Source organism: Notechis scutatus, chromosome 3 (genome assembly GCF_049901735.1).
Source record: "Notechis scutatus isolate UNSWTSFEM ecotype Mainland chromosome 3, rNotScu1.2, whole genome shotgun sequence".
Taxonomy (NCBI): Eukaryota; Metazoa; Chordata; class Lepidosauria; order Squamata; family Elapidae; genus Notechis; species Notechis scutatus.
In genome coordinates, this window is record NC_142011.1 from 50190937 (window position 1) to 50214934 (window position 23998).

The window sequence follows — 23998 nt, forward strand, 5'->3', positions numbered from 1 at the left end:
TCTATCTCCCCTTCTAGTCATTAATCAAAATGTTGAGGAACAGAGTATGCAGGAATGATTCTTGCATCTCACTTGACCCTGTCCTAGATGAGTAACTATTGATGAATATTGTATTCTTGAGTATGGTTCTCCGCTCAGGAGTAAAACCTAACACCTAATACTGTTCACCCACATTTAAGCATCTTACTAATGAGAAAATAAAAACAGCTGTTTCCAGGCCTCCACACTTCCCTGATCATTTGTCCCCATGTCTTCCACAGTCTTTTTCATTTTAGGGTAATTGCTGGGTTCTTTATTTATCTAATACTGACAAGCCACAAAGATATGGTTTTCTAGTCAGGCACTGGGAGAAGAGATTTGTAATCATGCTTAGTACTTTTTTTATGGTACTGTTTTTCTCCTGATACAATCTTACATGTATATGTTTCTTATATTGTATTAGTTGTATTACTCTTTTTATTTATCTATTTTAAAATACTGCCTTTGGTTGCTTCAGTGATTGGGCTGCTATCTTGATTGAATAACTAACTAAATAAAGCAATATACTGTGCAACATCAAGAACACTGAGTCAACATCCATTGTCTTTATGGGAAAAAGTAAACCAACCCTGCCAGCTTACCATTGTCTTTGTTTGTAGATAGATAGTTTGTAGGGAAGATAACAAATGGAGATCAAGAGACCATGGGAGACTGCAACTGCCACAAATACGAACCAGTTACCAAGTGCCTGAATCTCAATCATGTCACCATGAAGCACTACGATAGCAGGAACTGCAAGGATCTTCTAAGTACCACTCATTCTAAGTACCACTCATTCACTGAAACTTTAATGGTGACTGAACAAGTGGTCTTTAACCAAAAACTACCTGTACGGTTTACTATGTAATCTTGTGAGAAGCAACATAGTAAACTTTCTGGAGAAAGAGAAAACAATATTACTGTTCATTCTCCTCTTTTTTTTTAATCCCTCTGATTTTTTTTTAATCCCAGTATGTCTCATATTCACATAATATCCAATTTGGATCCAATCCTAAATATCTATGGAACAACATATGCTTCTGCTCTTTTGGCAAATTAAAGATTTGTGAGCTATAAAGCCCTTTGTGGTTTGACACTTGCAAATCTGATGGATTGCTTACTCCAATCAAAATTGGTCCTACCTATTAAATCTGAGGTCTCCAACCTTGGCAACTTTAAGACTTGTGGACTTCAACTCCCAGAATTCCTCAGCCAGTTTTCCACAAGTCTTGGAGGTTGGAGACCCTTGTATTAAATCATCTCAGGAGAAGTTATTTTTAACTTCCCACTTTGGGGGAAGTAAAAGGAGACGAGATCAGATCTTGCTGTCTTTTAGAAGCAGCAACAGCTCTCTGGAATGGCCTCCATTTAGAGCGCCATCTGGCCTGTCCATGACACATTCAGGAAGATTCTGAAGACCAAACTGTTCTGAAAAGCATTCTAATTAAGACTCGGTCATTTTTGCTGACATTTACTGACTGGATGGAAGGAGGAGTTGTCTGCTTTAAACATTTGTTTAAAGTGTTTATTTTAACTTTTAAAATATAAATTTAATTTTGCCTATATTGTGTAAACTATAAGGAGTCAATTCTTATCATAGTGAGACATAAATGCAATCAACAATATCACATGAGAGAGAGAGAGAGAGAGAGAGGGAGAGGGAGAGAGAGAGAGAGAGAATAAATGTATTTTAAACACGACTTGTGTTAAAGGTGCTTACTTGGACAGGTTCAGGAGCCAAACTTTTTCTCTGCTGAGCTGATTTATCCATGGCTTCGCTCAAGGACTCTGCATACTTCATCATTGCCTTCAGCTGGGAATCAGTTAGCACCCACAACAAGTCATCAAGAAGGAACATGAGCTTAGATGCCACCACATTGCAATCCTTTGTCTGGATCATAAAAAAAGAAAGATCAGCATGCGGTCTGAAAGGGTTTTTATTTATTCCCAAGAATAAGCAGCTTCACTGGGTAGCATCTTTAAATTATTTTTCCCATAAGTTAGCAAATAGGCTAATTCCGAAATAATCTCTACACCACTAGACCTTACATCATGTCTGACAAATGGCAGTCCAATCTCTTCTTGAAAGTCCCAAGTGATGGCGCTCCCACGACTTCCGAGGACAAGCTGTTCCATTGGTTGATTGTTCTCACTGTCAGAAAGTTTCTTGAATCCTTCCTCTCTGTGGCAGCCCCTCAAATATTGGAAGACTGCTATCATGTCTTCCCTGGTCCTTTTCTTCACTAGACTAGCCATGCCCAGTTCCTGTAACCATTCTTCATATGTTTTAGTCTCCAGTCCCCTAATCATCCTGGTTGCTCTTCTCTGTACTTTTTCTAGAGACTCAACATCTTTTTTATAATGTGGTGAACAAAACTGGATGCAGTACTCTAGGTGTGGTCTTACTAAGGCTTTATAGAGTGGTATTAATACCTCACTTGATCTCAAATTCCTTGTGTGTCCAATCATACTTGGTCAATAAAGAATTCTATTCTGTTCTGTTCTGTTCTATTCTTATTCTATTATTTCCTGAGCATTGAATGGAGTTATTCCTCTCAACCCTTTAACAACTTTTAAAAACCTATTAAAACATGGTTATCAAGTTTCTATTCAGACTCTTTTGGAACAACATGTAGTTCTTCACTTATGACTGGTCACTTATGACAGACCCTGAAAATTAAAATTCAGATTAGAAGTTTCAATGTCTGCCCTCACCCTACAGTCACATGACCATATTTTTGGTATTCAACAACCAGCCTGCATTTAAAGTTGTTTGCACTGCCCAGTGATCACATGACCATGATTTTCAACTTTTTGCCTGAAACTGGGGTTTACTTCTGATCTCCAGCAAAAAAAAAAAGCCCATAGTGAATAATGGGTTCACAATGATTGCAGCACTCACTTTATGACCGCCATTTGCCTAATGACCACAAAAAAGTCATAAAATTGGGCATAATCAAATGATCACCTGTTTAATGACCATTACCACGTACGACCATAATTGAGAGCTGAGTTATGGTTCTAAGTCAAGAATTGTATAACATATATCAAATCCTTTTTTTTCTTTTTTTTGCTAAAAATCAAGGATCTGAAATTCTTAATTAATAAAATAATTCTAACTTGTGTAACTGGGAGCTCCACATTTTGCAGCTGGAATATATTATTCAAACTTAAATAGTTTTTTTTTAAATCCATCTTTCTGTTTTTCGAACTCCAGAACAGCTGGGAAAAAATATATTCCATTGTTTTATCTTATTCTGGGTGAGCTGGGAATTCTTAATATTCATATCAAAAGATATTATGCATATTACCTGAACTCTAGTTATATTAATAATTCTACCCAACAATACTTTTCAACAAAATATATATTCACCTTTCTCTTAAGTGATATTTGGATTTTGCCCTGGTTAGTAATAAGTCTTAGAGGGGTAGTGAGGGGATCTTGTTCTCCACTTTCTGTAGCATCAGCTTCTATTCGAAGAGTCTGCCAGGTGAGTTCTTTAAATGTTAAAACCTATCCAGAGGGAAACAAGGGATACAATTTTTAAAAAAAAGTTCCTAAAGTTGTCTAATGTAGTTTTGTAAATTATAAATTAGGAAACAGGCAATTTTAAAAAGAACAAAAAATTACAAGCAACTTAGTTTATTTCAAAATGGTTGTGACAAACTACAGAAATCAAAAAGATGTGTAGACCAACGAAAAACGTAACCAAATGTTAAAATCTTTGCAAATCTACAGAAAGCATTCCAAATATAAGAATACCTATTTATGGGCCTACCTCTCCCTTATGTGAATCAGTGATTCGGGTAAAGCGAAGATCACTTTGTTGCCAGGTGGGGTTGACACTATATCCTTGAAGCTGCCATAATTCAAATGATGCATGGAAGGCCTTGGAGTGTATCTTGATGGTAATAGAATTGACAATAATGTACATACCTTCTACAACCTTCTCTGCAAATCCATATTCACTGTAGAGGAAGAAATAATTTTTAATAGAGTACAATGCTTTAGCTCATCTTAACCATTAAACCATGTAACTCAGAAATGTGTTAGGCTTATGCAAAGTTATGTTAATTCTAGGTCAGGACAGATAGCTAGATTGTTTTCTTACAATTTTTTTTTAAAGCATTAAAATATTAAACATAATATTAAACATCTTCATATGTCCACAAACAAATAAACCTTGCTTTCCCCATGAAGCCAATAACAAAAGAGGCAAGAACCATATGGATTGTTTTTAAAAAGTCTTGTTTGCTATAATTAATGCTTCAAGCAAACACAAAGCATATTATACATTGCACAGCTTTTGTTAAGCATTGGTCCCAAAATGACAATGTGCTATAGTCCCAAAGTACAGCTGCAAGATATCTTATGTATGTAAATTTTATTCTTTTCAAAAAGATAATTCCAGAGCTATAAAAGAGAATGCTTTTTAAAAACATCTTTCTTTTTTCTTTAGCAGCTCAAAACAAAACAAAAAGGCAACAAATTTTTTTTTTTACTACCTCTCCAACATCTGGAAAAATTGACTGTAATCTGGATTCCATATAGTTTAGCTCTAAGAGATGCTGCCCCTAGTTGCACCTTATTAGGAAAATATGAGAGTAGCTACAAGAGGAAGATATCAAGGGGGAAAAACTTGAAGCGGAAATTTGCTTGATACTTATAGGCTTCAAATTAACATGTATAACAAGGCAATCAAAGTCCATCTTATTTTAAATGTGAAACGTGTTTAAAAAAGATGAGCTTTTGATTGCCTGGTTGCACCTGTCTGTCAACCCTGAAGTTGGCCGAACTGTGGCCATTTTCTTTTTGTAGTTTTTTTTTAGGGAGTTTTCTCTTCTCACTGTTTCAGGGCTGACACAGCCTGGAGCGAAGGGGCCAGGGAGAGGGGGGGTGTAGAAATAGCTAGGGTGCTGTAGACAAAATAAAATTCTTTCCTCTGGGAATTAAGGACGTTGGTGCAGGTGTTCGAGAGGTGGAGATAGAGGTCACTTAGCAACTAGACTATATGCTAATTGGACTGGTGACTGGTGACTCTGTGGGGAAGTGACAATGTTTTACTTTTAATTAGGTGTAAAACTGTCAAGAACTTAGAGCCAGTTTTCCACCAAGAATATGCCAATTTGATATGTCCCGATAAAATGTTCTTTGAGGAATATGCCTGCCTCGGAATTCTTATTGAATGGGACGTATTACTTGAAACCTTGAAATTGTCATTTTTTAACCCCGTTAAAAACCTGCTGTAGACATCACTGCAGCATAGTATCATTTGAACTAGAAAAGCAAAGGTTGCACCAAAAAGCACACTAAGAAAAAATTAGAAGCAGAAATAACCTCTGTCCTGAAGCAACAGCAATGGGAGACTGTCCATTGGGTGGCCTGGGCACTTCACATGTTCGCATCTCCACTTCAACTTTATCCAAATACTGTGAAACAACAAAGAGAATAACATGGAGAAGTAGTATGAAAGTACATGGAAGGAACTAGGAGAGAATAAGGTGAAATTTAAAAATACTGGGGGGTTAAATAATAAGCATTCTCTCCTAATCTAGTTTTACTGGGTTACACTTCATACTAATAGTGATGGCTTGATTTTCTTAGCCAATTCTATAAATGGAGTAAATATTTTGGGATTACTGACTAGACTATGGCATGATGTATGAACATAACTATATGTACGCTCCTGGTCCATTTCTGGTTTGCTTTTGTGCCTTAATGTAGCTTCTAATGAATCTACAAAGGTGCAAAGCACAGTTATAAAGAAACCCATCAAACAAACCAATTTGTCAAAATAAATGACCAAGTTCATTTGTGTGCATAACCTTTAGTCACTCAACAACCAATTTGCCAACCCTAACCCAGAATGTGATTTGTATTTTTGACTGATTTTGATGTGCAAAACTATCAATTTATAATGTTAGCAGTAAGCAATGCTAACCTGGCTTAACATAGGTAAAAGAAATATTGTGTACAGTAATCTCACCTTTTTGTCACTAGTATCAAACTATTTAGGATTGTTTCATATGCTGAAGTTTTCAGCATGCTATTTCTATTTTAAAATGCATATACTATCCCCCATACTAATAAATATTGCTACTGTTACTATCCAAAACCATCTAGCTTAAATTAAAAGCCAACTAAGTTTCACATCCTCAAAAATCACCCCCAACTAAAGCAATGACGAAGATTGTCATATGGGACCTGAAAAAAGAAGAGCCTTGAAATTAAGTCATTAATAACATAAAAATAGTTTTGCTGAATCAGTCCAAGGCCCATCTTAGTTCAGCATTTTGTTTCTCACAGCAGCCAAACGGGTTTCTCTGGCTTGCTCACAATTAGGAAACTAAGACACAAATCTTTTGCGACTCTTCCCCTGCAACCTGCATTTGGAGACATATTGTCTCCAATCCAACTATGTATCATTAAGTTTTCATTATGAATAGCTCTCATTAGACTTCTTCTCTATTAATTTATCTGATCTTCTTTTGAAGTAATTTAATTTAACAATCATTACCATATCTGTGGTAATGAATTGCAGATTATGAAAATATATAAAGAACTTTGTCTGTTCTAAATCTCAACATTTTAATCAACCCAAACAATGCCATTGGCCTAATTTTCTTTCAAACATTTTTCAAATTCATTCCCATGATAAGCGTATAGCGAGTCTACTCATATATACAATATCAGGATGTAGTATCAGGGCAGCAGAATAATACTTGTAAAATGCTATCAATTCACATTTTTTTCAGGAGTATATGGCAAGGTTTCCACCAAAAACTGGCTTCTTATGATGACAAAAAAGGCTTACAAACACAACAATGCTGAAAACCTAAGAGAAAGATCACTGTGTTTTACAACTAACTTAATTACTTCCAACATTTATATATTCATCACAGAAATTACATAGAATTATGGTTACAACTATAACTGATCTATATGGAGACCAATAACAGTATTATCCACCCTTATTTTTAGGTTTAAAAATAAATGCTTTTTAAAGACATAAACTAGATTACAAATTCTTACTAACAAATAAACAGGAGATAAAAAAGGCCATTACCAGACAGATTGGGTGAGTCTTCAACTTAGTCCACTGGATCTGAAACAACAGAACTAATATTAAACAAACAGGAAATGCTGTAAGGATTAAATAGGTTTAGGGTGGTACTAACAAGATCAGTTCTAGCAAATATTTGCTCTGAAGAATAGCATGTCAAAATTTGCTTCCAGCTCTAATCTGATTGATACTAAGATGTGAAGCCTAACAGCAAACTGGAAATCAATTTAAAAGTGAATGTAACTAGAGTGCTTATGCTATAATTTCTGAAGCATCTGGGATTCAGAACTTGATCTTTTTTTTGCCAATTACTATAGCACAAGAGTCCCCAACCAGGCCATGCAAGCAGCAGGCGAGTGCATATGTGCAAATCTCCCCTCGTGTGAGTACAAATGGAGCTGTGCACATACCTACCTCTCGCACGAAACCATCCCCTGTCCCCAGAGGTGGGGGTCCCCAGAGGTGGTGGTTTTGACCAGTTCTGGAGAACTGGTAGCGGAAAATTTGAGTAATTCAGAGAACCGGTAAATACCACCTCTGACTGGAGATTTAACAGTATCCTGCCCCTGCCACGGCCACCAAGCCATGCCCACAGAACCGGTAGTAAAAAATGTGTAGTAAAAAAAAATGTGAATCCCACCACTGCCTCTCCCCACCCACCACGCCGGGTCGCTAAGCCAGAAAAGTTGGGGACCACTGCTATAGCAGATCTCAAGTGCTTACATGGGAATACTTGTAGAAAAAGTCAGAGGAACTTTTACATCCAAATGAAAAAATCAGAAAAATGATTTAAGACAGGAAAATATTAAATATCATATTAATAATTATAGGAATTTTGGCTTACCCTGATGGAGGCCTTGTTGCAAAAAACTCGAGTTATAGCTAGCCAGGTGGGCAGATCCAACAAATTCTGCAGAACTTCTTCATCCAGTTCTAGATTCGTTAACTGCCCCTGCCCTTTGAGGGTGCTCAAGTTGATTTTATCAGGTGAGAGATTCTTTGTAAACCTGTAGTTGATAAAATTGGAGATAAAATTGAACACTTCCATTGATCAGAACATTGAATTAAGATTTGGATGATATAGCTTTAAATTGCATCCAAGAAGTGGGATGCCATTATCTTAGTTTCAGCTACAGTTTCATATCACAAACATTTATAGCAAGAAAATAATAAGTGTGAAAACATATCATTGTTTTAATATACAAACCATCTAACTGCTTAAGTTTACCAAGAGAAGGGAAATGAATGGCAGGTGGTATCTGATAGAAAGAAAAATAATATAGTATAATGGTAACAGATAAAAGTTATTGTTAGAATTGTACAATTTACTAAACGTATATAGGATGGAAATTATGATGTGTGTATTATAATGAGATCAGAAAGGGACTTTGTTTTAAAAACATAACAGTGGCACAACTAAAAACCAAAAAAGGGGATAGATAATGGCAATATAAACCAATATGAACTTATGAATGATTATTTGAATTATATAATTTGTTAAACACTGCAAATATGACTATTAATATATTTATAATAAAATAAGTGATGTCAAGAATATAGAGATTGAAATAAAACAGTGTATGGGAATATTGAATGATAAAAATTGATAATATGCATTAATACCAAATTAGATAAGAAAGTTAATAGCATTAATCTGAAACTATTGTCATGTTTGTTTTAAAATGTAAAATAACCTGGAACCACACTGCTCACACAATGATGTGTTTGTAGAAATTTAAAAAAAAAATGTATTTAAAAAAAAGTTTACCAAGTGAATTAAAATAAGACATTTCTCTGAATGCTAAAAATATAATTGTTTTTTACAAGTATAATGATATTGAAGTTCAATGTTTTGTGGCTAGTTCTTAAAATTAGAGACTGTGATTCATAGTTTTAATTTGGGAAAAAAATATTGTACAGAGATTTGGAAGATAAATTACTGGGTACTACAGCGAAATGGCATGGGAAATGACATCAAACAGCTAGCAATAATTGTTAAAAATGGTTCTATTTAAAATTATGAACAGTATTCTACTTTAAATTCAACTCTTTGATTCTGAGGTTGTATTTCTATGATCTGACTTAAATAAATATGGAAAAGTTTGGCAGCAAACCTCTTTCCCTATCTGTTTGAAGACAGTCTGGCATTTCCAAGCTAGCTATGCATACTGGCCACAAATGTCTTCTAGCTGTTCATTGCAAACACTAAATCTAAACCTCAATTGCCAACTGCTATTTTCACCCCAAAATTATTACAATGCACAATTCATGCAGGATTGTTAGCTCAGATGATTCCTGGGTGTCTTGGATCTTTCAGCAGTTTTCAATACTATTGACCATGGCAACCCTTTTGAACCAGTTTTGGGGACTGGAAGAGAGTTTTGCAGAGATTTTCTTCCTTTCTATGAGGCTGTTTCCCTGTTGGTATGGGAGTGGGGGAGAGAGGTTCTCCCCCTAGGACCCTGAAATTTGTTAGGTGTGCCTCGGGGCTTGGGTTTCTTGCCTCTCCTCTTTTAACATCTACATGAAATCACTGAACAATGTCATTTGACAGCATGGGGTACAGTATCATCAGTACATTGATTATATGCATTTATAGTTTCAGATAGGCAACTTTTCCTATTTGTAGACCAAGCCTGGTATATTTTGCTCTACCACTGAGGCACACATAGGCAGAAATTCTTGTATGCATGGAAGATGAAATTACCGCTTTTAATATATTGCATCGACCGTCTACAATTTTCTTCTAAAATTGGAAATTCATGGAAAGAGATAAGAGATAAACTTGCCACTCATCTCAAAAAGTGACTCTGGGTGGTGAGCAACATTAAACTAAAATTAAAAACAATTAAAACTCCAAATGCAAAAATTAAAGTACGGTGGAACCTTGGGTCGTGACCATAATCCATTCCAGGACTTTGGTTGCAACCCGATTTGGTCATGACTGGAAGCACAACCGACTGTGCTTATGGGGATGACCAACTGTGCATGCGTGGACAAAAGAAATGGCACCGAAGGGGAAATCGCCACAGCAGGGAAAATTGCCTCAGCTATGTTTGGTCACCACCCGAAGATATATTCACGACCAGAAGCAAAACTTTTCCGAAAATTTTGGTCATCACTCAATTTGGTTGTGGACAGAAGCATAGCAACTGAAGAAGGTATCAAAATCAATAACCTTCTTCAGTTATCAAAATCAATAACCACTAATAAGTACAATAGCTTCTGAAAGCTCTTCCAGGGCAATCCCATGTACAAAGCAATTCATTAATCCAGATGTGAGATCACAAGGCAAGAGTGACAGTGAGAAAGGTCTCCAGGTCCAGAAAGGGCATAACTGGTGTGCAACCCCAAAGTGTGCAAAGGCCCCCCTAGCCATGGTTGTCCCCTGCATTACAGATAGGAGCCATGAATCTAGGAAGAACCCCAGGTTGCATACTAGTTCTGTCTGAGTCAGCATCACCCAATCCAAAGCCAAATATGGAAAAAACCCAGTGCCAGAAGTTCCAAAACACCAGATACCATTCAGTCTTGCTTTATTGAACCAAAGCCTGTTGTGCCTCATCAAGGCCCCCACAGACTCCGGGCACTGGGATCGGACATCAACAGCATAATTCATGTGGCCTGAAGTGGAGAAGTAAAGCTGGGTATCATCAGCATATTAATGATACCTCCCTACACACCATCAAATGACCTTACTCAGCAGCCTCATGTACATGCTAAACTGTTTTTAAATGACTTAGCTGTCTTCCATAAAGTAACACCACTTCAGAATTTTTCTGCATATCCAATAAAGATGTAACTAGGATTACCAGAAAACTATTTAAATTTTAGTTGGATTATCAATAAGTAATCTGCAACTAACAAGGTTATTTTTCAAGAAAATGTTCTATTTATAAAACATGATTCAGCATCACAATGGGGTGATGAAATAAGGACATTGCCAGCTGCTAAATGTGGTCACACAAACTGTATCCTCCTTTGCACTTGGTTCCATTCATAGCCTTTTGTTCTTTACATTTTTAAATTTCTTTATTTTGGGGGATCTTATCAGTTCTCCCGAATGACAACTTTCTTAGTCTATTTTATCTCCCAACACATTCATTTTTCCTTCATAATTTTTTGTGTATCATTCTTTTTATATTATCAAATCATTTCAATCTCTTTTGTATCAATCACTCCTTGCTTCATATTCATTAGATTTTTTTAATTGCTTATATTACTTTATAAGTAATGCAAGGCACACCTAATATTCCTTCCTTCTTCTGTTTCCTTCATAACAACAACCTGTTGTTGTGGGTTGAACTAAGGAACAGTGATTGGCCCAGTCATATGCTAGCTTTCATGCCTAAGACAAGACTAGAACTCACAGTCTCCTGGTTTCTAGAACAGCACCTTAACCACTACAGCAAATTGAATGTTAAGAAACATCAAGAGAAATTAATACTTATTGTTTTAGTTTAATTTTATTTATGAATTACATTCCTGATTACATTCCTGCATATATTACGAACTTTCATGCTTAGAACCGAATCATCCCACACGTAACCACAAACTTTCCTTAATCATATATGTGCAAAGATATATAGGGCAGGGGTGTCAAACTTGTGTTGTCATGGTGGCGTCATGTGATGTATCGGAACTTTTTCCCCCTTTGCTAAACCAGGCAAGGGCGTGGCCAGCACGTGATGAATCCAGCCCGTGGGCTGCAAGTTTGACATCCCTGACTTAGGGGAACATACAGACTTTTATTTCATTGTTCAAATATTTATTATTCCTTACACATGCTTTATTTTCGTTATTGTCAGATTTAGCAGCCAACCTTAAATTCCATATTCATGTAAAACACTGTACAATTCAAGTCTATTTGTCTTATCATATGCTTTCTTTAAATTAACAAATATGCAATAATTGTTCATTCATACATTTCTTAAATACTGCTGAAAAGCAAAATCTGGACTGTAAATCCTCTGTCAGGCATAAAACTGAACTGCATTTTCCAAATTTTACTATAACTTCTTGTACTCCTATCAGAATCCCAACAATTTCCCATGCATACTTAACAAATTATCTCATGTCACCAGGGTAATAGAATAGAAAAAAATCGACATACTTCTTCCAAATCTGCCATTGCTTCTTGCAGACATTCATGGAAAAATAAATTTGATTATGCTGACAAAGCTTTTATTAATGACATGATAAACCAGATTTATAGCCTAATTGGAAAAGAACAAATTAACATCTGTATTTTTCACACTAAAGAGGCTGTTATTGTTGTTCTTCCTTCTATAAATCTTTGAAAGCAATTTATATACAGTAGCTTCCCCCTTCGCTGTAATAACACTAGTTGGTAAACAAAGGCAAACAAAACTAAGGACAATACAATTTGCACAAATAATACCACCTCATATAATAAGAAGACATATTTCTGAGGTCAATCCATTTTTAATCAATAAATCAAGTATTAACATATAAACAGGTTCCCTTAATAGGCATCCTGCAAATAATCTGGCATCGACCACAGAGGTATTACATGACTTTATTGAAGAATATCCAAAAGTGCCATGTGGGAATAAACTTTGACTTGAGTATTGGGTAATGATTAGTCTAAGACCTTGTACATACATGTCTGCCTAAAGGTCACCGAGATAAAGCAAGGAAATTAAAAGCAAACACCAGAAACAATTAAGCAGCTCAGACAAGTATAAACAATTCTATGTACTATATCTAATTATTGTAATCCACAATGTGAATGCTTACTATGTACAAAATTCTCATAGACTCCCATCCCGAGTACACACGCTTGTGTCTCATTCTTTCCATGGGAGACCACTACAGTGCCATGCCCCAGAATTCTGCACCAATTGTAGTTTCTAAACACTCTTCATAGGCAGCCCCATCTAAAGCACATTACAAGAGCTTCCGGTTTGAGCTTCTTCAGCGACAGACTGAAATCTGCGATCGTACACAGTTTTGATCTGTGCTCGCCGCTAGAGCACCCCGAGCCAGCTGGTTTCGGGGCTAAGCCACCCTGTAGAGGTGGTGAAGAGGGGGGAGACTGCCAGCAGGGTCGAGGAGAGTCGTATCTCTCCTCCCCAGCTGGCCATTACTCCCTTTCCCGAAGCGGTTGCAGCGGTGGTCAGTAATGGCCACCTCAAAGAAGAACTCGACCAGAAAAAAATGTGCAGGAGGAAGATAAGAAGATAAAGTTTTGGCTGACCGGGTTGAACTGAAAAAGCAACAATATAAGGTACCCTGGAATTTGAATTATAAAGAACAACATTGTTCCCAAAGAAGACTTTGAAGTGGCAAATGAGAGAGGGAAGGGAAAGGATTTGGTGTTTTTTCTTTTCTTCCCTATATTGACAACTAAGAGATTTAAGCAAGAAACCAGCAAAAATCCACTTTGACATTAACAGGTATTTAAGCTGAAAATAAAATGTCAAAGGGATAATAAAGATTTCTGGATTCTCAAAAACTTTTAAAAGAAGGAAAAAAACAAAAGGGTGGACGAGACCACCTGGAAGTGAAAGGAATTAACAGTGAAACTTTTAACAAGATTCCTAAAAACTACATTTTAACTGAATCTTTGTAACAAGATAAAAGAACTCCAGGAAGAGAAAAAAAGAAGCAAGAATAAATAGCTTTGGATTATTTGGATTACTTGGTGATTTTTGGATTTTTGGCTATTGGATCTAAAGGACTAAAATTAATTGGGTGGTTGTTTAAGTTTTTAAAATGGTATCACTCTTGGAAGAATTGAGAATGGAACTTAAAAAACAGAAATAAGATGCACAAGAAGGAAGAGGTTCTTTTGCCTTCGTATTTCAATTTTTAGAAATGGAGATCCTGAACTATGAGAAATGCCTGTAGAACAAGAAGGGCGGGACAAAGAAGAAGCCATCTTCAATGACCAAATATTTCTATGTGGGGAAAAGAAAGGAAAGGGGGAAGAGAGTGAAAAATTTAAGATTTGAAAAACAACCCCAAAAAGAATAGTTTGAAAAGTAATTACAACATTAGGAAGAAACAGAAGAGAGGATTACAGAAGAGAGAATCAGAATTAGAGAGAGAAGGGGTCAAAAAGGGAAGGGAGAAGAAGAGGGGGAAGAGGGAAAGGAAAAGAAATTATAAAGTACATAGAGAAAACAGGACATAGAGAAACAGGGAAAACGTACAAGGATTAAGGGTATAAGCCTATTTAGAAGACACAGATATAATGGGTGAAAACCTAATTGAAAAGGGGATTCTGCAAGGGTACACAAGATAGTATTGTTATATTAGAAATAGAAATGAACTTTGAAAATATGAAACAAGTGTGATTAAAATGATAGATAAAATACTCATTGTAATGTAATGGAATGTTTAATGAATAAATGAAATAAGGAGAATGAGAGAATGAAATTAGGAAAGGAGGAGAACATTTTAATTATTATAAATGTGTTATAAAAATTTAAGTGAAGAGTAATATGAAAGAAACATGAAAAAATTATGGAATTTGTGTGTAGGGCTTAAGCAACTGCAGTGATGACAGAAATTTAATTCAATCGCCGGAACTCTGACACCAGCATCTGAAAACTAACATTCAATTCAAACACAATATACATTTATAGCTACCTTAAGGATCACAGTCTGATTATGAATTAAATAACTTGGTAGCAAAACTGGATTTTGAAATCCTGAAATGTAAGGCTTGTTAGAGACCTAACTGATCCCATATAACTGATTTCCCATTTAATGTGAATTATTTCATGCATTTGTAATATGCTACAATAGTTTTTGTTACATTGACCTGACAAATAAACCAATAAGAGTTTGAGTTATTTGAAAACAAGAAATAATTTCTCAAACAGCATGTGTACCTCTCTATTCACAGACTCCTGAACCATTGGCACTAGGCCATTTCTACCAATAAATTGAATACATTATATTAAAGTTGCTCTTCCAGATTCTCTGCAACTGTTTTTAGTTTTCTATCAAAAGTATAAAAAGGCTTCATTGTTGAAATCTTTGGTTTAATGACAGCACCTGTGATTATTTTAGTTTGAAATTCCTGGTCCACAGCCAAATCCTAGGATGTTAGGCTCAGTATATGCTCAGAATTACTGGCAGATGAATAACATTTAAACATTTAAATAAGATGTTTCTCATTTCATTCTTTTCTATCCAATCAACCAACAATTCCAGGTAAAATCATCTAAATGTGTCTGATAATGGTGTATCAATCATCCTGGACATTAATCCTTTGCTCTTACATGTTTTAATGATAGTCCACCTTTGCTTATAGACAGTTACTTAATCAAAGATGGGTCTTTACTTAAAAGAGACCATTTTAGGAATTAATCCCAGGTGATCAAATGTTGTATTACATATAGGGCTAATAAACTGGTTCCTATCTAAGTACTTGACCATATATAATATTTAATATATGTATTAAAGAAAACTTAAAAATTCTTTATTGTTTATGTTTTAAGTGCTATTTTATATTTTAAGCAATTTCCTGTCTGGGTGTTTTGAAATATGTATTGACATTTTTCCAAGCTAAATAACCAATTTATTGTAACATTAAGGAACAATGCAATGTTGTATAGTTACAGGTTAGCCAACAGGAAATGCAGAATGAGTTTCTTGACTCCCTTTTTAATGCTATAGTGGTGCTATATATAGTGGTGATTTCTTTTGAGAGAAATCTCTCAAAAGACAATTACTTTTTATTGCTTCTTTACTGGACTGATTCAAACATAAATAAAAGACGACACGAATCTGATTAGACAAGTAGCAAGTAGTAGCTGTATTGCATATGCCAAAAAGAGAAGCTACTTTTTTGGAAGGGAGCAGGTGGGTAGTTTATACTAAGAATATTCAGAACCACACTGATCTCTCTTGACTGCTTAGGAAGCCATCTGGGCTGTGCCAAGTTAAACAAAGCTATATGAGAATAGCTTTGCTTCAGTTACTGCAGTAGTTTAAGTGATTATAATACTGTAAATCCTATTTGACATTTTCTATTGCTATTGAACTTACCTAATTAGGCATAAGCTAAGTTATATACTTGAAGTTGGATTTGTTTTGTAATTATATGCCACATATCAAGATCCAACCAATTACAGGTAGTCCTCAACTTATGACAATAGGGACCAGAACGTCTGTTGCTAAATAAGTGGTCATTAAGTGAGTTGAACCCAATTTATCTGTTTTGCTATGGTTTTCACAACCACCAATTATCACAGTTAAGTGAATCATGTGACCATTAAGAAAACCCAGTGTCTCCCATTGACTTTGCTTGTTAGAAGCTGGTTGGGAAAGATACAAATGGTGGTCATGTGACCCCAAGATGCTGGATTAATTGTAAATACATACTGATTGCCAAGCGCTCATGTGACAGCAAGTATACTGCAACAGTTGTAATTGGGAGTACCGGTTATAAGTCACTTTTTTCATGTTGCATCGTAACTTTGAACAATTGCTAAACAAAATGTCATAAGCTGAGGACTGTAAGCTATAGTTTTGACTTTTAAGATCAGATGTGCAGAAGATGCATTTTTTACATTCCCTCAGACCAAAATATTACGTCTTAGGATTAATTTATGGACAAACTAAGAAAAGCCTACTCTACCCTAAGTTTCTCAGAGCAATTAGCAGAAATACTAATACATTGAAAAAAAATCAATAATATAGGAAGAGCATACTTTAAATAGCTATAATTCTCCTTTAGAAATGAGCATGTGGTTAATGAAACAAAAATAAATATTTGGTTGTACTGTTAAGTCTTGAATTTATACCATGAATTTATAAAACACACTCTTAAGAGACATTTATCTCATAGTAAGATTGTCACTTAGCTCAAATATCAAATAAAACACATAAAGTAGTAGAAGCAGATTCATAATAACAAAAATATCTTGAATATGATTTCTTTATTTAAGAATTTTACATTACTGACTTCACATAAACTCTCAGTTTATGAGGGTTGCATAAAAATGTAAAGTTATAATACCATTACATATATCCTTCCTTAAAAGTAAAATGTTTCCCATTCCTTGTCAGGAATCTCCCATCATGGAAATGCTTCCTATAATTTGAGAATCCAAAATATTCTCATGGGCACCATCCATTTGCCAACTGTGTAACCCATCATTTGCTTCCAGAATGTTTTCTCTCTCAAAGGTTGGGAATAATAAAGTGGATGAGTTATTACTGAATAAACTGAAGTACAAATGTATGTACTAATATTTATCGCAACTACAGAGAATATCCATGACATCTAGGCCAAGTCCAGATTTTTAAACAAGCTTTAAAGTATAGAAACAATCTCCATCAGAGAGAAAACAATATTGTAGGATATCTTCTGGGAACATCTGAAATGCCATCCACTTTTATCTCTCACCAGAATATGCTCGATGCCATAGCTTTAAACATCTGCCATTCTTGCTGAGGAAGTAAAGCAAACATCCAGTTTTGATTCTTCTTTGTCTCTGACGCTGGTTCCTTAATTGTAGGAAATTGTCTTTTTTAAAAATGTTGCATGTTATTATTGTTATTATTTTTATACATTTTTATCCTGTCTTTTGGGGCATCAGTGCTTAGTTTCGAATGTATAACCTCTTTGAGGATTTCAGAATGAAGAAATTACATCCCACCAAAGATCACCATAACTTAATGTGAACTGAGAGTATTCTGTCACCTCAGCGGTTACTATCAGCCACCACAGTTATTTTAGGCAACTGCAGTCTATAGCTTAATGGGGTAATGCAAATTTTTGCTAATTCAAAAGAGGAAAAACTAGAAATGAGAAACCAAAGAGCGTTGTTCCCTTTTTATCTTATCTGAAAGATACTTGAAGTATAAATTTTTATTTCATTCCATATTAGTAGCATGTTACCTAAGTAATAATGTCTTGATATTTCCAGTGGTATAACCCTTAAACAAAACAAAGACTGTTAACCAGTTGCTCAAGATAGTTAAATCCTTTCTTCTCCCTTGAAAAGAATATACAGTGATTCAAATCTTTTTCTTTTGGGACCTACCAACCTAGATGACGTAATCTAAATCTAGCCAGGAAAATAACTAAAGAATTGTGTTTTGGAGCTGAAAGGGTGAGCCTTGGAGATTGAAAGAGACTGAGAGGCAGGGAAATTTTAAATTATTTGCTCTAAAAATCTAAAGGAATCTTGAGATAATGCTGAGATTCCTCTCCAGGGATCTGATACAGTTCAGTGAACTTGGAACTAAAACAGCAGCCCCCAACCTTTTGGCCCTGTGGACTGGTTCTGTGGAGAGGGGTTTTTCTGTGGACCCCGGGGGGCGTGGTTTCATGTGATGCCTACATCCCATGCATGGATGGATGGGGCTTCGCTTGCTTGTGTGGCAAGTTCCTGGCAGGCCACAGACCGATGCTGGTCCATGGACTGGGGCTTAGGGAACCCTGAATTAAAAGAAATGCTATACTGACCATTAGCAATGTGTCAATTTGTAAATAAGCTCCAAATCTTATCAAATAGTATATATTACACCTGAAATCTCTCTATTTAAAGTAAATTAAGATCTGATAAAGCACTGTTTCTGAAAGTGCTAAGAAGGAATGGCTACTACATATTGTAATAGCATATATACATGCATAAAATATTTTGTTTTACAAGAATCAATGATTGCTGGATAAAAAAATTGCTTGTGTGAGTTAGATTGAAAACTACAATATACAGAAAATTTAAAAAATTCTTCATTACTTCCAATTAGTAATTAATTGTCCATTCCATTTTACAGCGACAAAACAATCATTTTATTTTCAAATAATTTCATCTTCTGAGAACTTAAAATATTTTTTTAAGATATGAATTCTCATCTCATGTAAAGAAAAACATCTAACCAATGTACAAGTAAGAATTGATTCAAGATGTGCTTTTCGGGAGAATAATAATAAAAGATTTTTGGGCAGAGTCATAAATAAAATTCACCAAAATAAAAGTGATATCTACCGTATATGCCGGCGTATAAGACGACCCGGTGTATAAGACGACCCCCCAACATTTCCACTCAAAATATAGTTTGTTATATACTCGCCCCCTCTTCCGCACGCCTTCCACTTTTGCACTTTTTTTTTTTTTTTGAGGCACTTTGCGCACCGTGGAAATGAATCCCGTGAAGCCGAAAGGAGCAGCCAGCCTTCTCCCAGCTCCCAAGGAAGCAGGCTCGCACCGCCCGGGCTCCGCTGAGGTATCCGGCTGGGGCTGTCAGAGAGTTGTTACCGCTGGCGCGGCTCCAGTCCGCATTGCCTCGGGAAGGGAAAGGCAAAAAGGAAGAGCCGCAGGGCGGCACTTTGCAATGGCAGCAGCGGCTCCTGGTTTTGCCTTTCCTTCCCGAGGCAACGCGGACTGGAGCCGTGCGGAGCCGCGCCAGCGGTAACAACTCCTGACAGCCCCAGCCAGATACCTCTCAGCGGAGCTCGGGCGGTGCGAGCCTCGCTTCCTTGGGAGCTGGGAGAAGGCTGGCTGCTCCTTCGGCTTCACGGGATTCGCTTTCCACGGTGCGCAGTGCCTCAGCCATGGGCAGCCGCAGTGCTTCCCAATTACTATTTGCCGGCGTATAAGACGACCCGGCATATAAGGCGACCCCCAATTGGAGGCATGTTTTTCAGGGCAAAAAAGTTGTCTTATACGCCGGCAAATATGGTACATATACAGTAAATGAGGGAAACTACAAAAACAGTAAAAGGCATAAAAAAAAACTACTAGCTTTCTACATCAATATATTATTTTTGTTCTAAAATTGAAAAAGGGGAAAAAAACTGAGTGAGGAATCTGGACGCTTATTCTTATCACTTTAGCATGGCTTGAAATCCATCATTCACTTATGGGATTAATGAAGAGACCAACTGCAAGTTTCGGAAAGATGGGGAAACATTGTGTTTGCAAAAGTCCCCTTTAGAAACAACCTCTACGTCTTGTGCCCAGATCTTTTAACAGCACATTCTACAATAGGCCAAAATCAAACTACTAAAAATTACTCACAAACATCTTCAGATTACCAACACCAATTTGATAAAGTTTTAGATATAGTTTGAAGTTTCATAAATTCTTTCTTTGGCTTCATTGTGAGAAAAAATATAGAAGACAGAGAAATTAGCAGAGGGATGAAAAAATTAAAATGGCGGGTATGACTCTACTCTCAAAGCCAGATGTTCTGACTGCTATTTTGACCTTTTGGGTCATTCAGGTATCTCTGAGAAAAAGATAATTGTTGGCAGACAATACTGTACCATCCCCAGTCCTGAAAAATTAAGCTCCAAATGCCATTTAAATAGGCAGATTTCACAAAAGACAGAGGTCATATAGCAATTGCACTTAGACTTAATGTAGTGCTTCAGTGCTTTACAGCTTTCTCTAAGAAGTTTACAGAGTCGGCATATTGCCTCCAACAATCTGGGTGCTCATTTTACCCACCTCGGAAGGATGGAAGGCTGAGTCAACCTTGAGCTGGTAAGAGTTGAACTGCTAGCAGTAGAGTGCCTGCAATACTGCATTCTAACCACCGCACCATCATGGCTCTTATAGATATGCAACATAAATAACAAGGAGACCAAGAGAATATAGGCAGAAGTTCCATTTTTCTATTGACTATAGCCATGATAGTGAACCTATGCCAGAAGTGGCATGCAGAGCTATCTCTCCAGGCACACCAGCTATCACCCGTTGCTCTTCTGGGTTCTGGCGTGTATGTCTTTGTGTGCGCGGGAGCGCTGGAAACCGGAATAGCAGCTCCCTGAAGCACATGCGCATGCCAGTCAGCCAGTCTTTTCATGCGCATTAGAAACCAGAAGACCAGGTGGTCGGCGTGCATGCGCACCAGGATACACAACTTCTGGTTTCCAGCACTTCTGTGTGTAGGCATCGGGGAACTGCTTTTCTGGTTTCTGGCATGCTCGCACGCTTCCATTTTGGCACTTGGTGCCAAAAAGGTTAGCCCCCACTGGACTATAGGAAGATCTTTGACTGTGAAATGCCAGAATCCTTGATTATTCTTCTGAAGAATATAAGCTATCAGTATGGAGAAACCAGAATAGTTCAGAATAAAAAGAGGAATCTAACAAGGATACGTATCTGTGTTTAACTTATATTTAAAATATTATACTAATGGAAAAATTGGATTATATGAAAACTGGAATCAAAATAAGGGTCTGAATTAGTAACAATTTTGTAAATATATTGATACTACCAGTTTATTAGCTGAAAGCAAAAACAACCTAGAAGTGTTTTTTAAGAAAATAAAAATGAAATGTGTAAAAAAATCGATGTTATATCAACCAATATGCTTAATGAACTCAGTGTTGTCTAAAGAAATGAAGTAATTGTCTGTATTCTGGGACTCAAAAATAAAGAGGGAGAACATAGTGGAGAAATAATCATTCCAGGAAAGATAATGACAATCTTACACAAGATCATCAAAGATAAAGATATTACTACAATAATAAAGATTAGAACAATTAAGACAATGTTTTTTTCCAATGACAACATACAATTGTGAAAGTGGACATTGAGAAAGAGCAAGAAAAAGTAGATGATTTCCAACAGTATTATGAACTGCATGGAGAACCAATCAGTCCAACCTGGATCTGATAAAGATTATCTGTTTCCTTGAGATGATAATCAACACATAGAAACTCTTAAACCTGATATGCCATGCAAAACAATAATGGTCTAGAAAGCTAGCAAGCTTGATATCTACTGATAAAGGCAGATGGGGAAAAAATAAAAAAACACTCGCATATTTTGAAAGAATCAAGATCACTGGGGACAGGCAGACGTCGTAAGCATTTGTCCATGTAAGTCAAGACTGGGATTGACTCAACTTTAAAGCAAGTGAGGTGGGGGAAAATCAGTGTGATAGTATTGAAACAGAAGCTGGAAAATTTTTGCCACCCAATAGTAGTATCTAAGAATATAGATCGTTTATACTAAGGACTAGATGCTGGCTCCTAAAAACGTTGCCATTTCTACAGCCGCTTACTTATTATCCATAATAGAATTTTCTTTTCCTCCTGCCCTCAAAATCACATAATACTGTAGTAATGGCCCTTCACATATTAAAAGGGAGCATGTAGATATAAACATGAACCATTAACACAGAAGCTAAGATTTACAACTATTACATAATACATATGGCAATATTATATGTACGGTAATATTATTCAACATGACCAAACAAGTCATGTTTTCCTTGCTTTATGCAAATACATTATCATTCAATTTACTATTTTTATCCAACAATTTGCTTCTTATGGGAAAAAAAAAAGTTTGCTATTATAGTACATGATTTGTGCCAGCAACGTCAATTTCCACCAAAGGTCTGGAAACATAACAGGTCTTTTACTATCCAAAACCCTTTCTGCCCTCCCCCATATATTTATCATCACAGGGAGTCTTAACAACCCTAACTGGGACTGGAATTTCCAACACTAAGTGTTGTGGTTGTTAGGCAAAACACCATGTGATTAGCGCCAGCAGAATAGTCCCCATTGCAGTTATTAGGACAAGATTGTGCCATTATTAGGTGAGGACTTCATGCTTCTCCTGTCCTATTTGCTTCTGCTCACCCCTACCAATCTATCTCCTCTCCCCTTTGGGGCATTCTGTCACCATTCATCATCCCTGCCACCCTGCAATATGCTGTATCTGCTACCCTGCACACTGCATCCTGTACCCCTACTGCCCTGCAGTCTGCCACCCCTGCTGTCTTTTGCCTTCTTCCTCCCACTACTGAGATGCACTTGGCCTAACCCATCAAAAAGGTAGCTGCTGGTCTTGCACTGCAAGGCCATGTGAGGCCTCAGGAAGGCAGTGCTCGGCCTCACATTGCCTTGCAAAGGATCAGATCAAGCATGCCACATCAGCAGAGGAAGGAATGATATAGGTCAGCTAGGGAAGTTAGTGGTAGAGCACAGTGGAGCAAGGCAGTGGAGTGCTGGGCAGAGTACAGTGTAGGCAGGGAAGCAGCAGGTGAGGTGAAGTACAAGGTGGCCAAAAGACCAAAGGTGGGTAGGAGAGAGGACTGTGAGTGAAATTGAAGCAAATCCTACAATTGTAAATGCAGGCAAGTTGCCAAGGGCCAAAGTTTGATCATATGATTGCAGGGGCATTACAATAGCTCTAGCTTCAAAGATCAGAAGTAAATCAGCAGCCATGCAATGACTGTTTGAAATTATGATGGCACTGAAGAAATTTTATTTTCTCCTGGTCCTTGAAGTATTTTAGAAATGCATACGGGTAGTCTTTGCTTAAGATCATGTCATTAAATAACATTTGTTGAGTGTCATGGTCATTAAGCAAGGACCACCTGTTTCTATTTTTTAAGTAATACTCTTTTCTTAATATTTAATGCCCATTGAAAGTAATGCTTTCAAGGGTTACTTTCAAAATCTTTTAATGTATCAGATAACCTGGCTCTTGTATCTCAAAGAGAAAGATTTCTCTCCTGTTCACTTTTCCCACATTACCTATAATTTTGTTCAAGATATAAAAGCTGGAAGAAGTAAAGATGGAGATTAAAATAAAAATTCAAAAAATCACTATTATGTTAAGCTCCACATTACCAAATGTAATATTCTGCATTTATGGATATTTGCAGCGTTCCATGGCCAAGTGTTTTAACAGTAGTTTTGCCAAAAACCAGCACTTCCGCTTTTCATCAAAATCCTGCCTGTAGTGAACCATAAGTTTGCTTAATGACTGTGCCATTTGCTTTTTGACCACCACTTTTACTTAAATGCTGGCAGAAAAAAGGTCATAAAATCCTCACAACATACATCCGTAATGGGCAAGGATCTATAATGGTTCTATGCCGAGGAATGCCTGTAATTAAAGTCCCTAGCTAATCAGTCTGTTCTCAGGAAACTGCTCTCTCCTCTTAAAATTATGTTCCCT

The 23998-nt window shown here is 36.6% G+C and overlaps 1 protein-coding gene across 5 annotated transcripts in view; it reads right to left on the bottom strand.

Moving 5' to 3' along the window:
- Positions 1-23998, bottom strand: part of BLTP3A (bridge-like lipid transfer protein family member 3A) — a 61624-nt gene that overhangs the window by 33746 nt on the left and 3880 nt on the right. For all 5 annotated transcript variants that reach the window (XM_026680363.2, XM_026680362.2, XM_087959813.1 and 2 more), the window contains exons 2-7: positions 7927-8089; positions 7086-7124; positions 5357-5448; positions 3798-3987; positions 3392-3532; positions 1739-1909 (exon numbers count right to left, since the gene is read on the bottom strand). In XM_026680363.2, coding sequence (XP_026536148.2) covers positions 1739-1909; positions 3392-3532; positions 3798-3987; positions 5357-5448; positions 7086-7124; positions 7927-8089 — 796 coding nt within the window. The remainder of the gene's footprint in view (positions 1-1738; positions 1910-3391; positions 3533-3797; positions 3988-5356; positions 5449-7085; positions 7125-7926; positions 8090-23998) is intronic.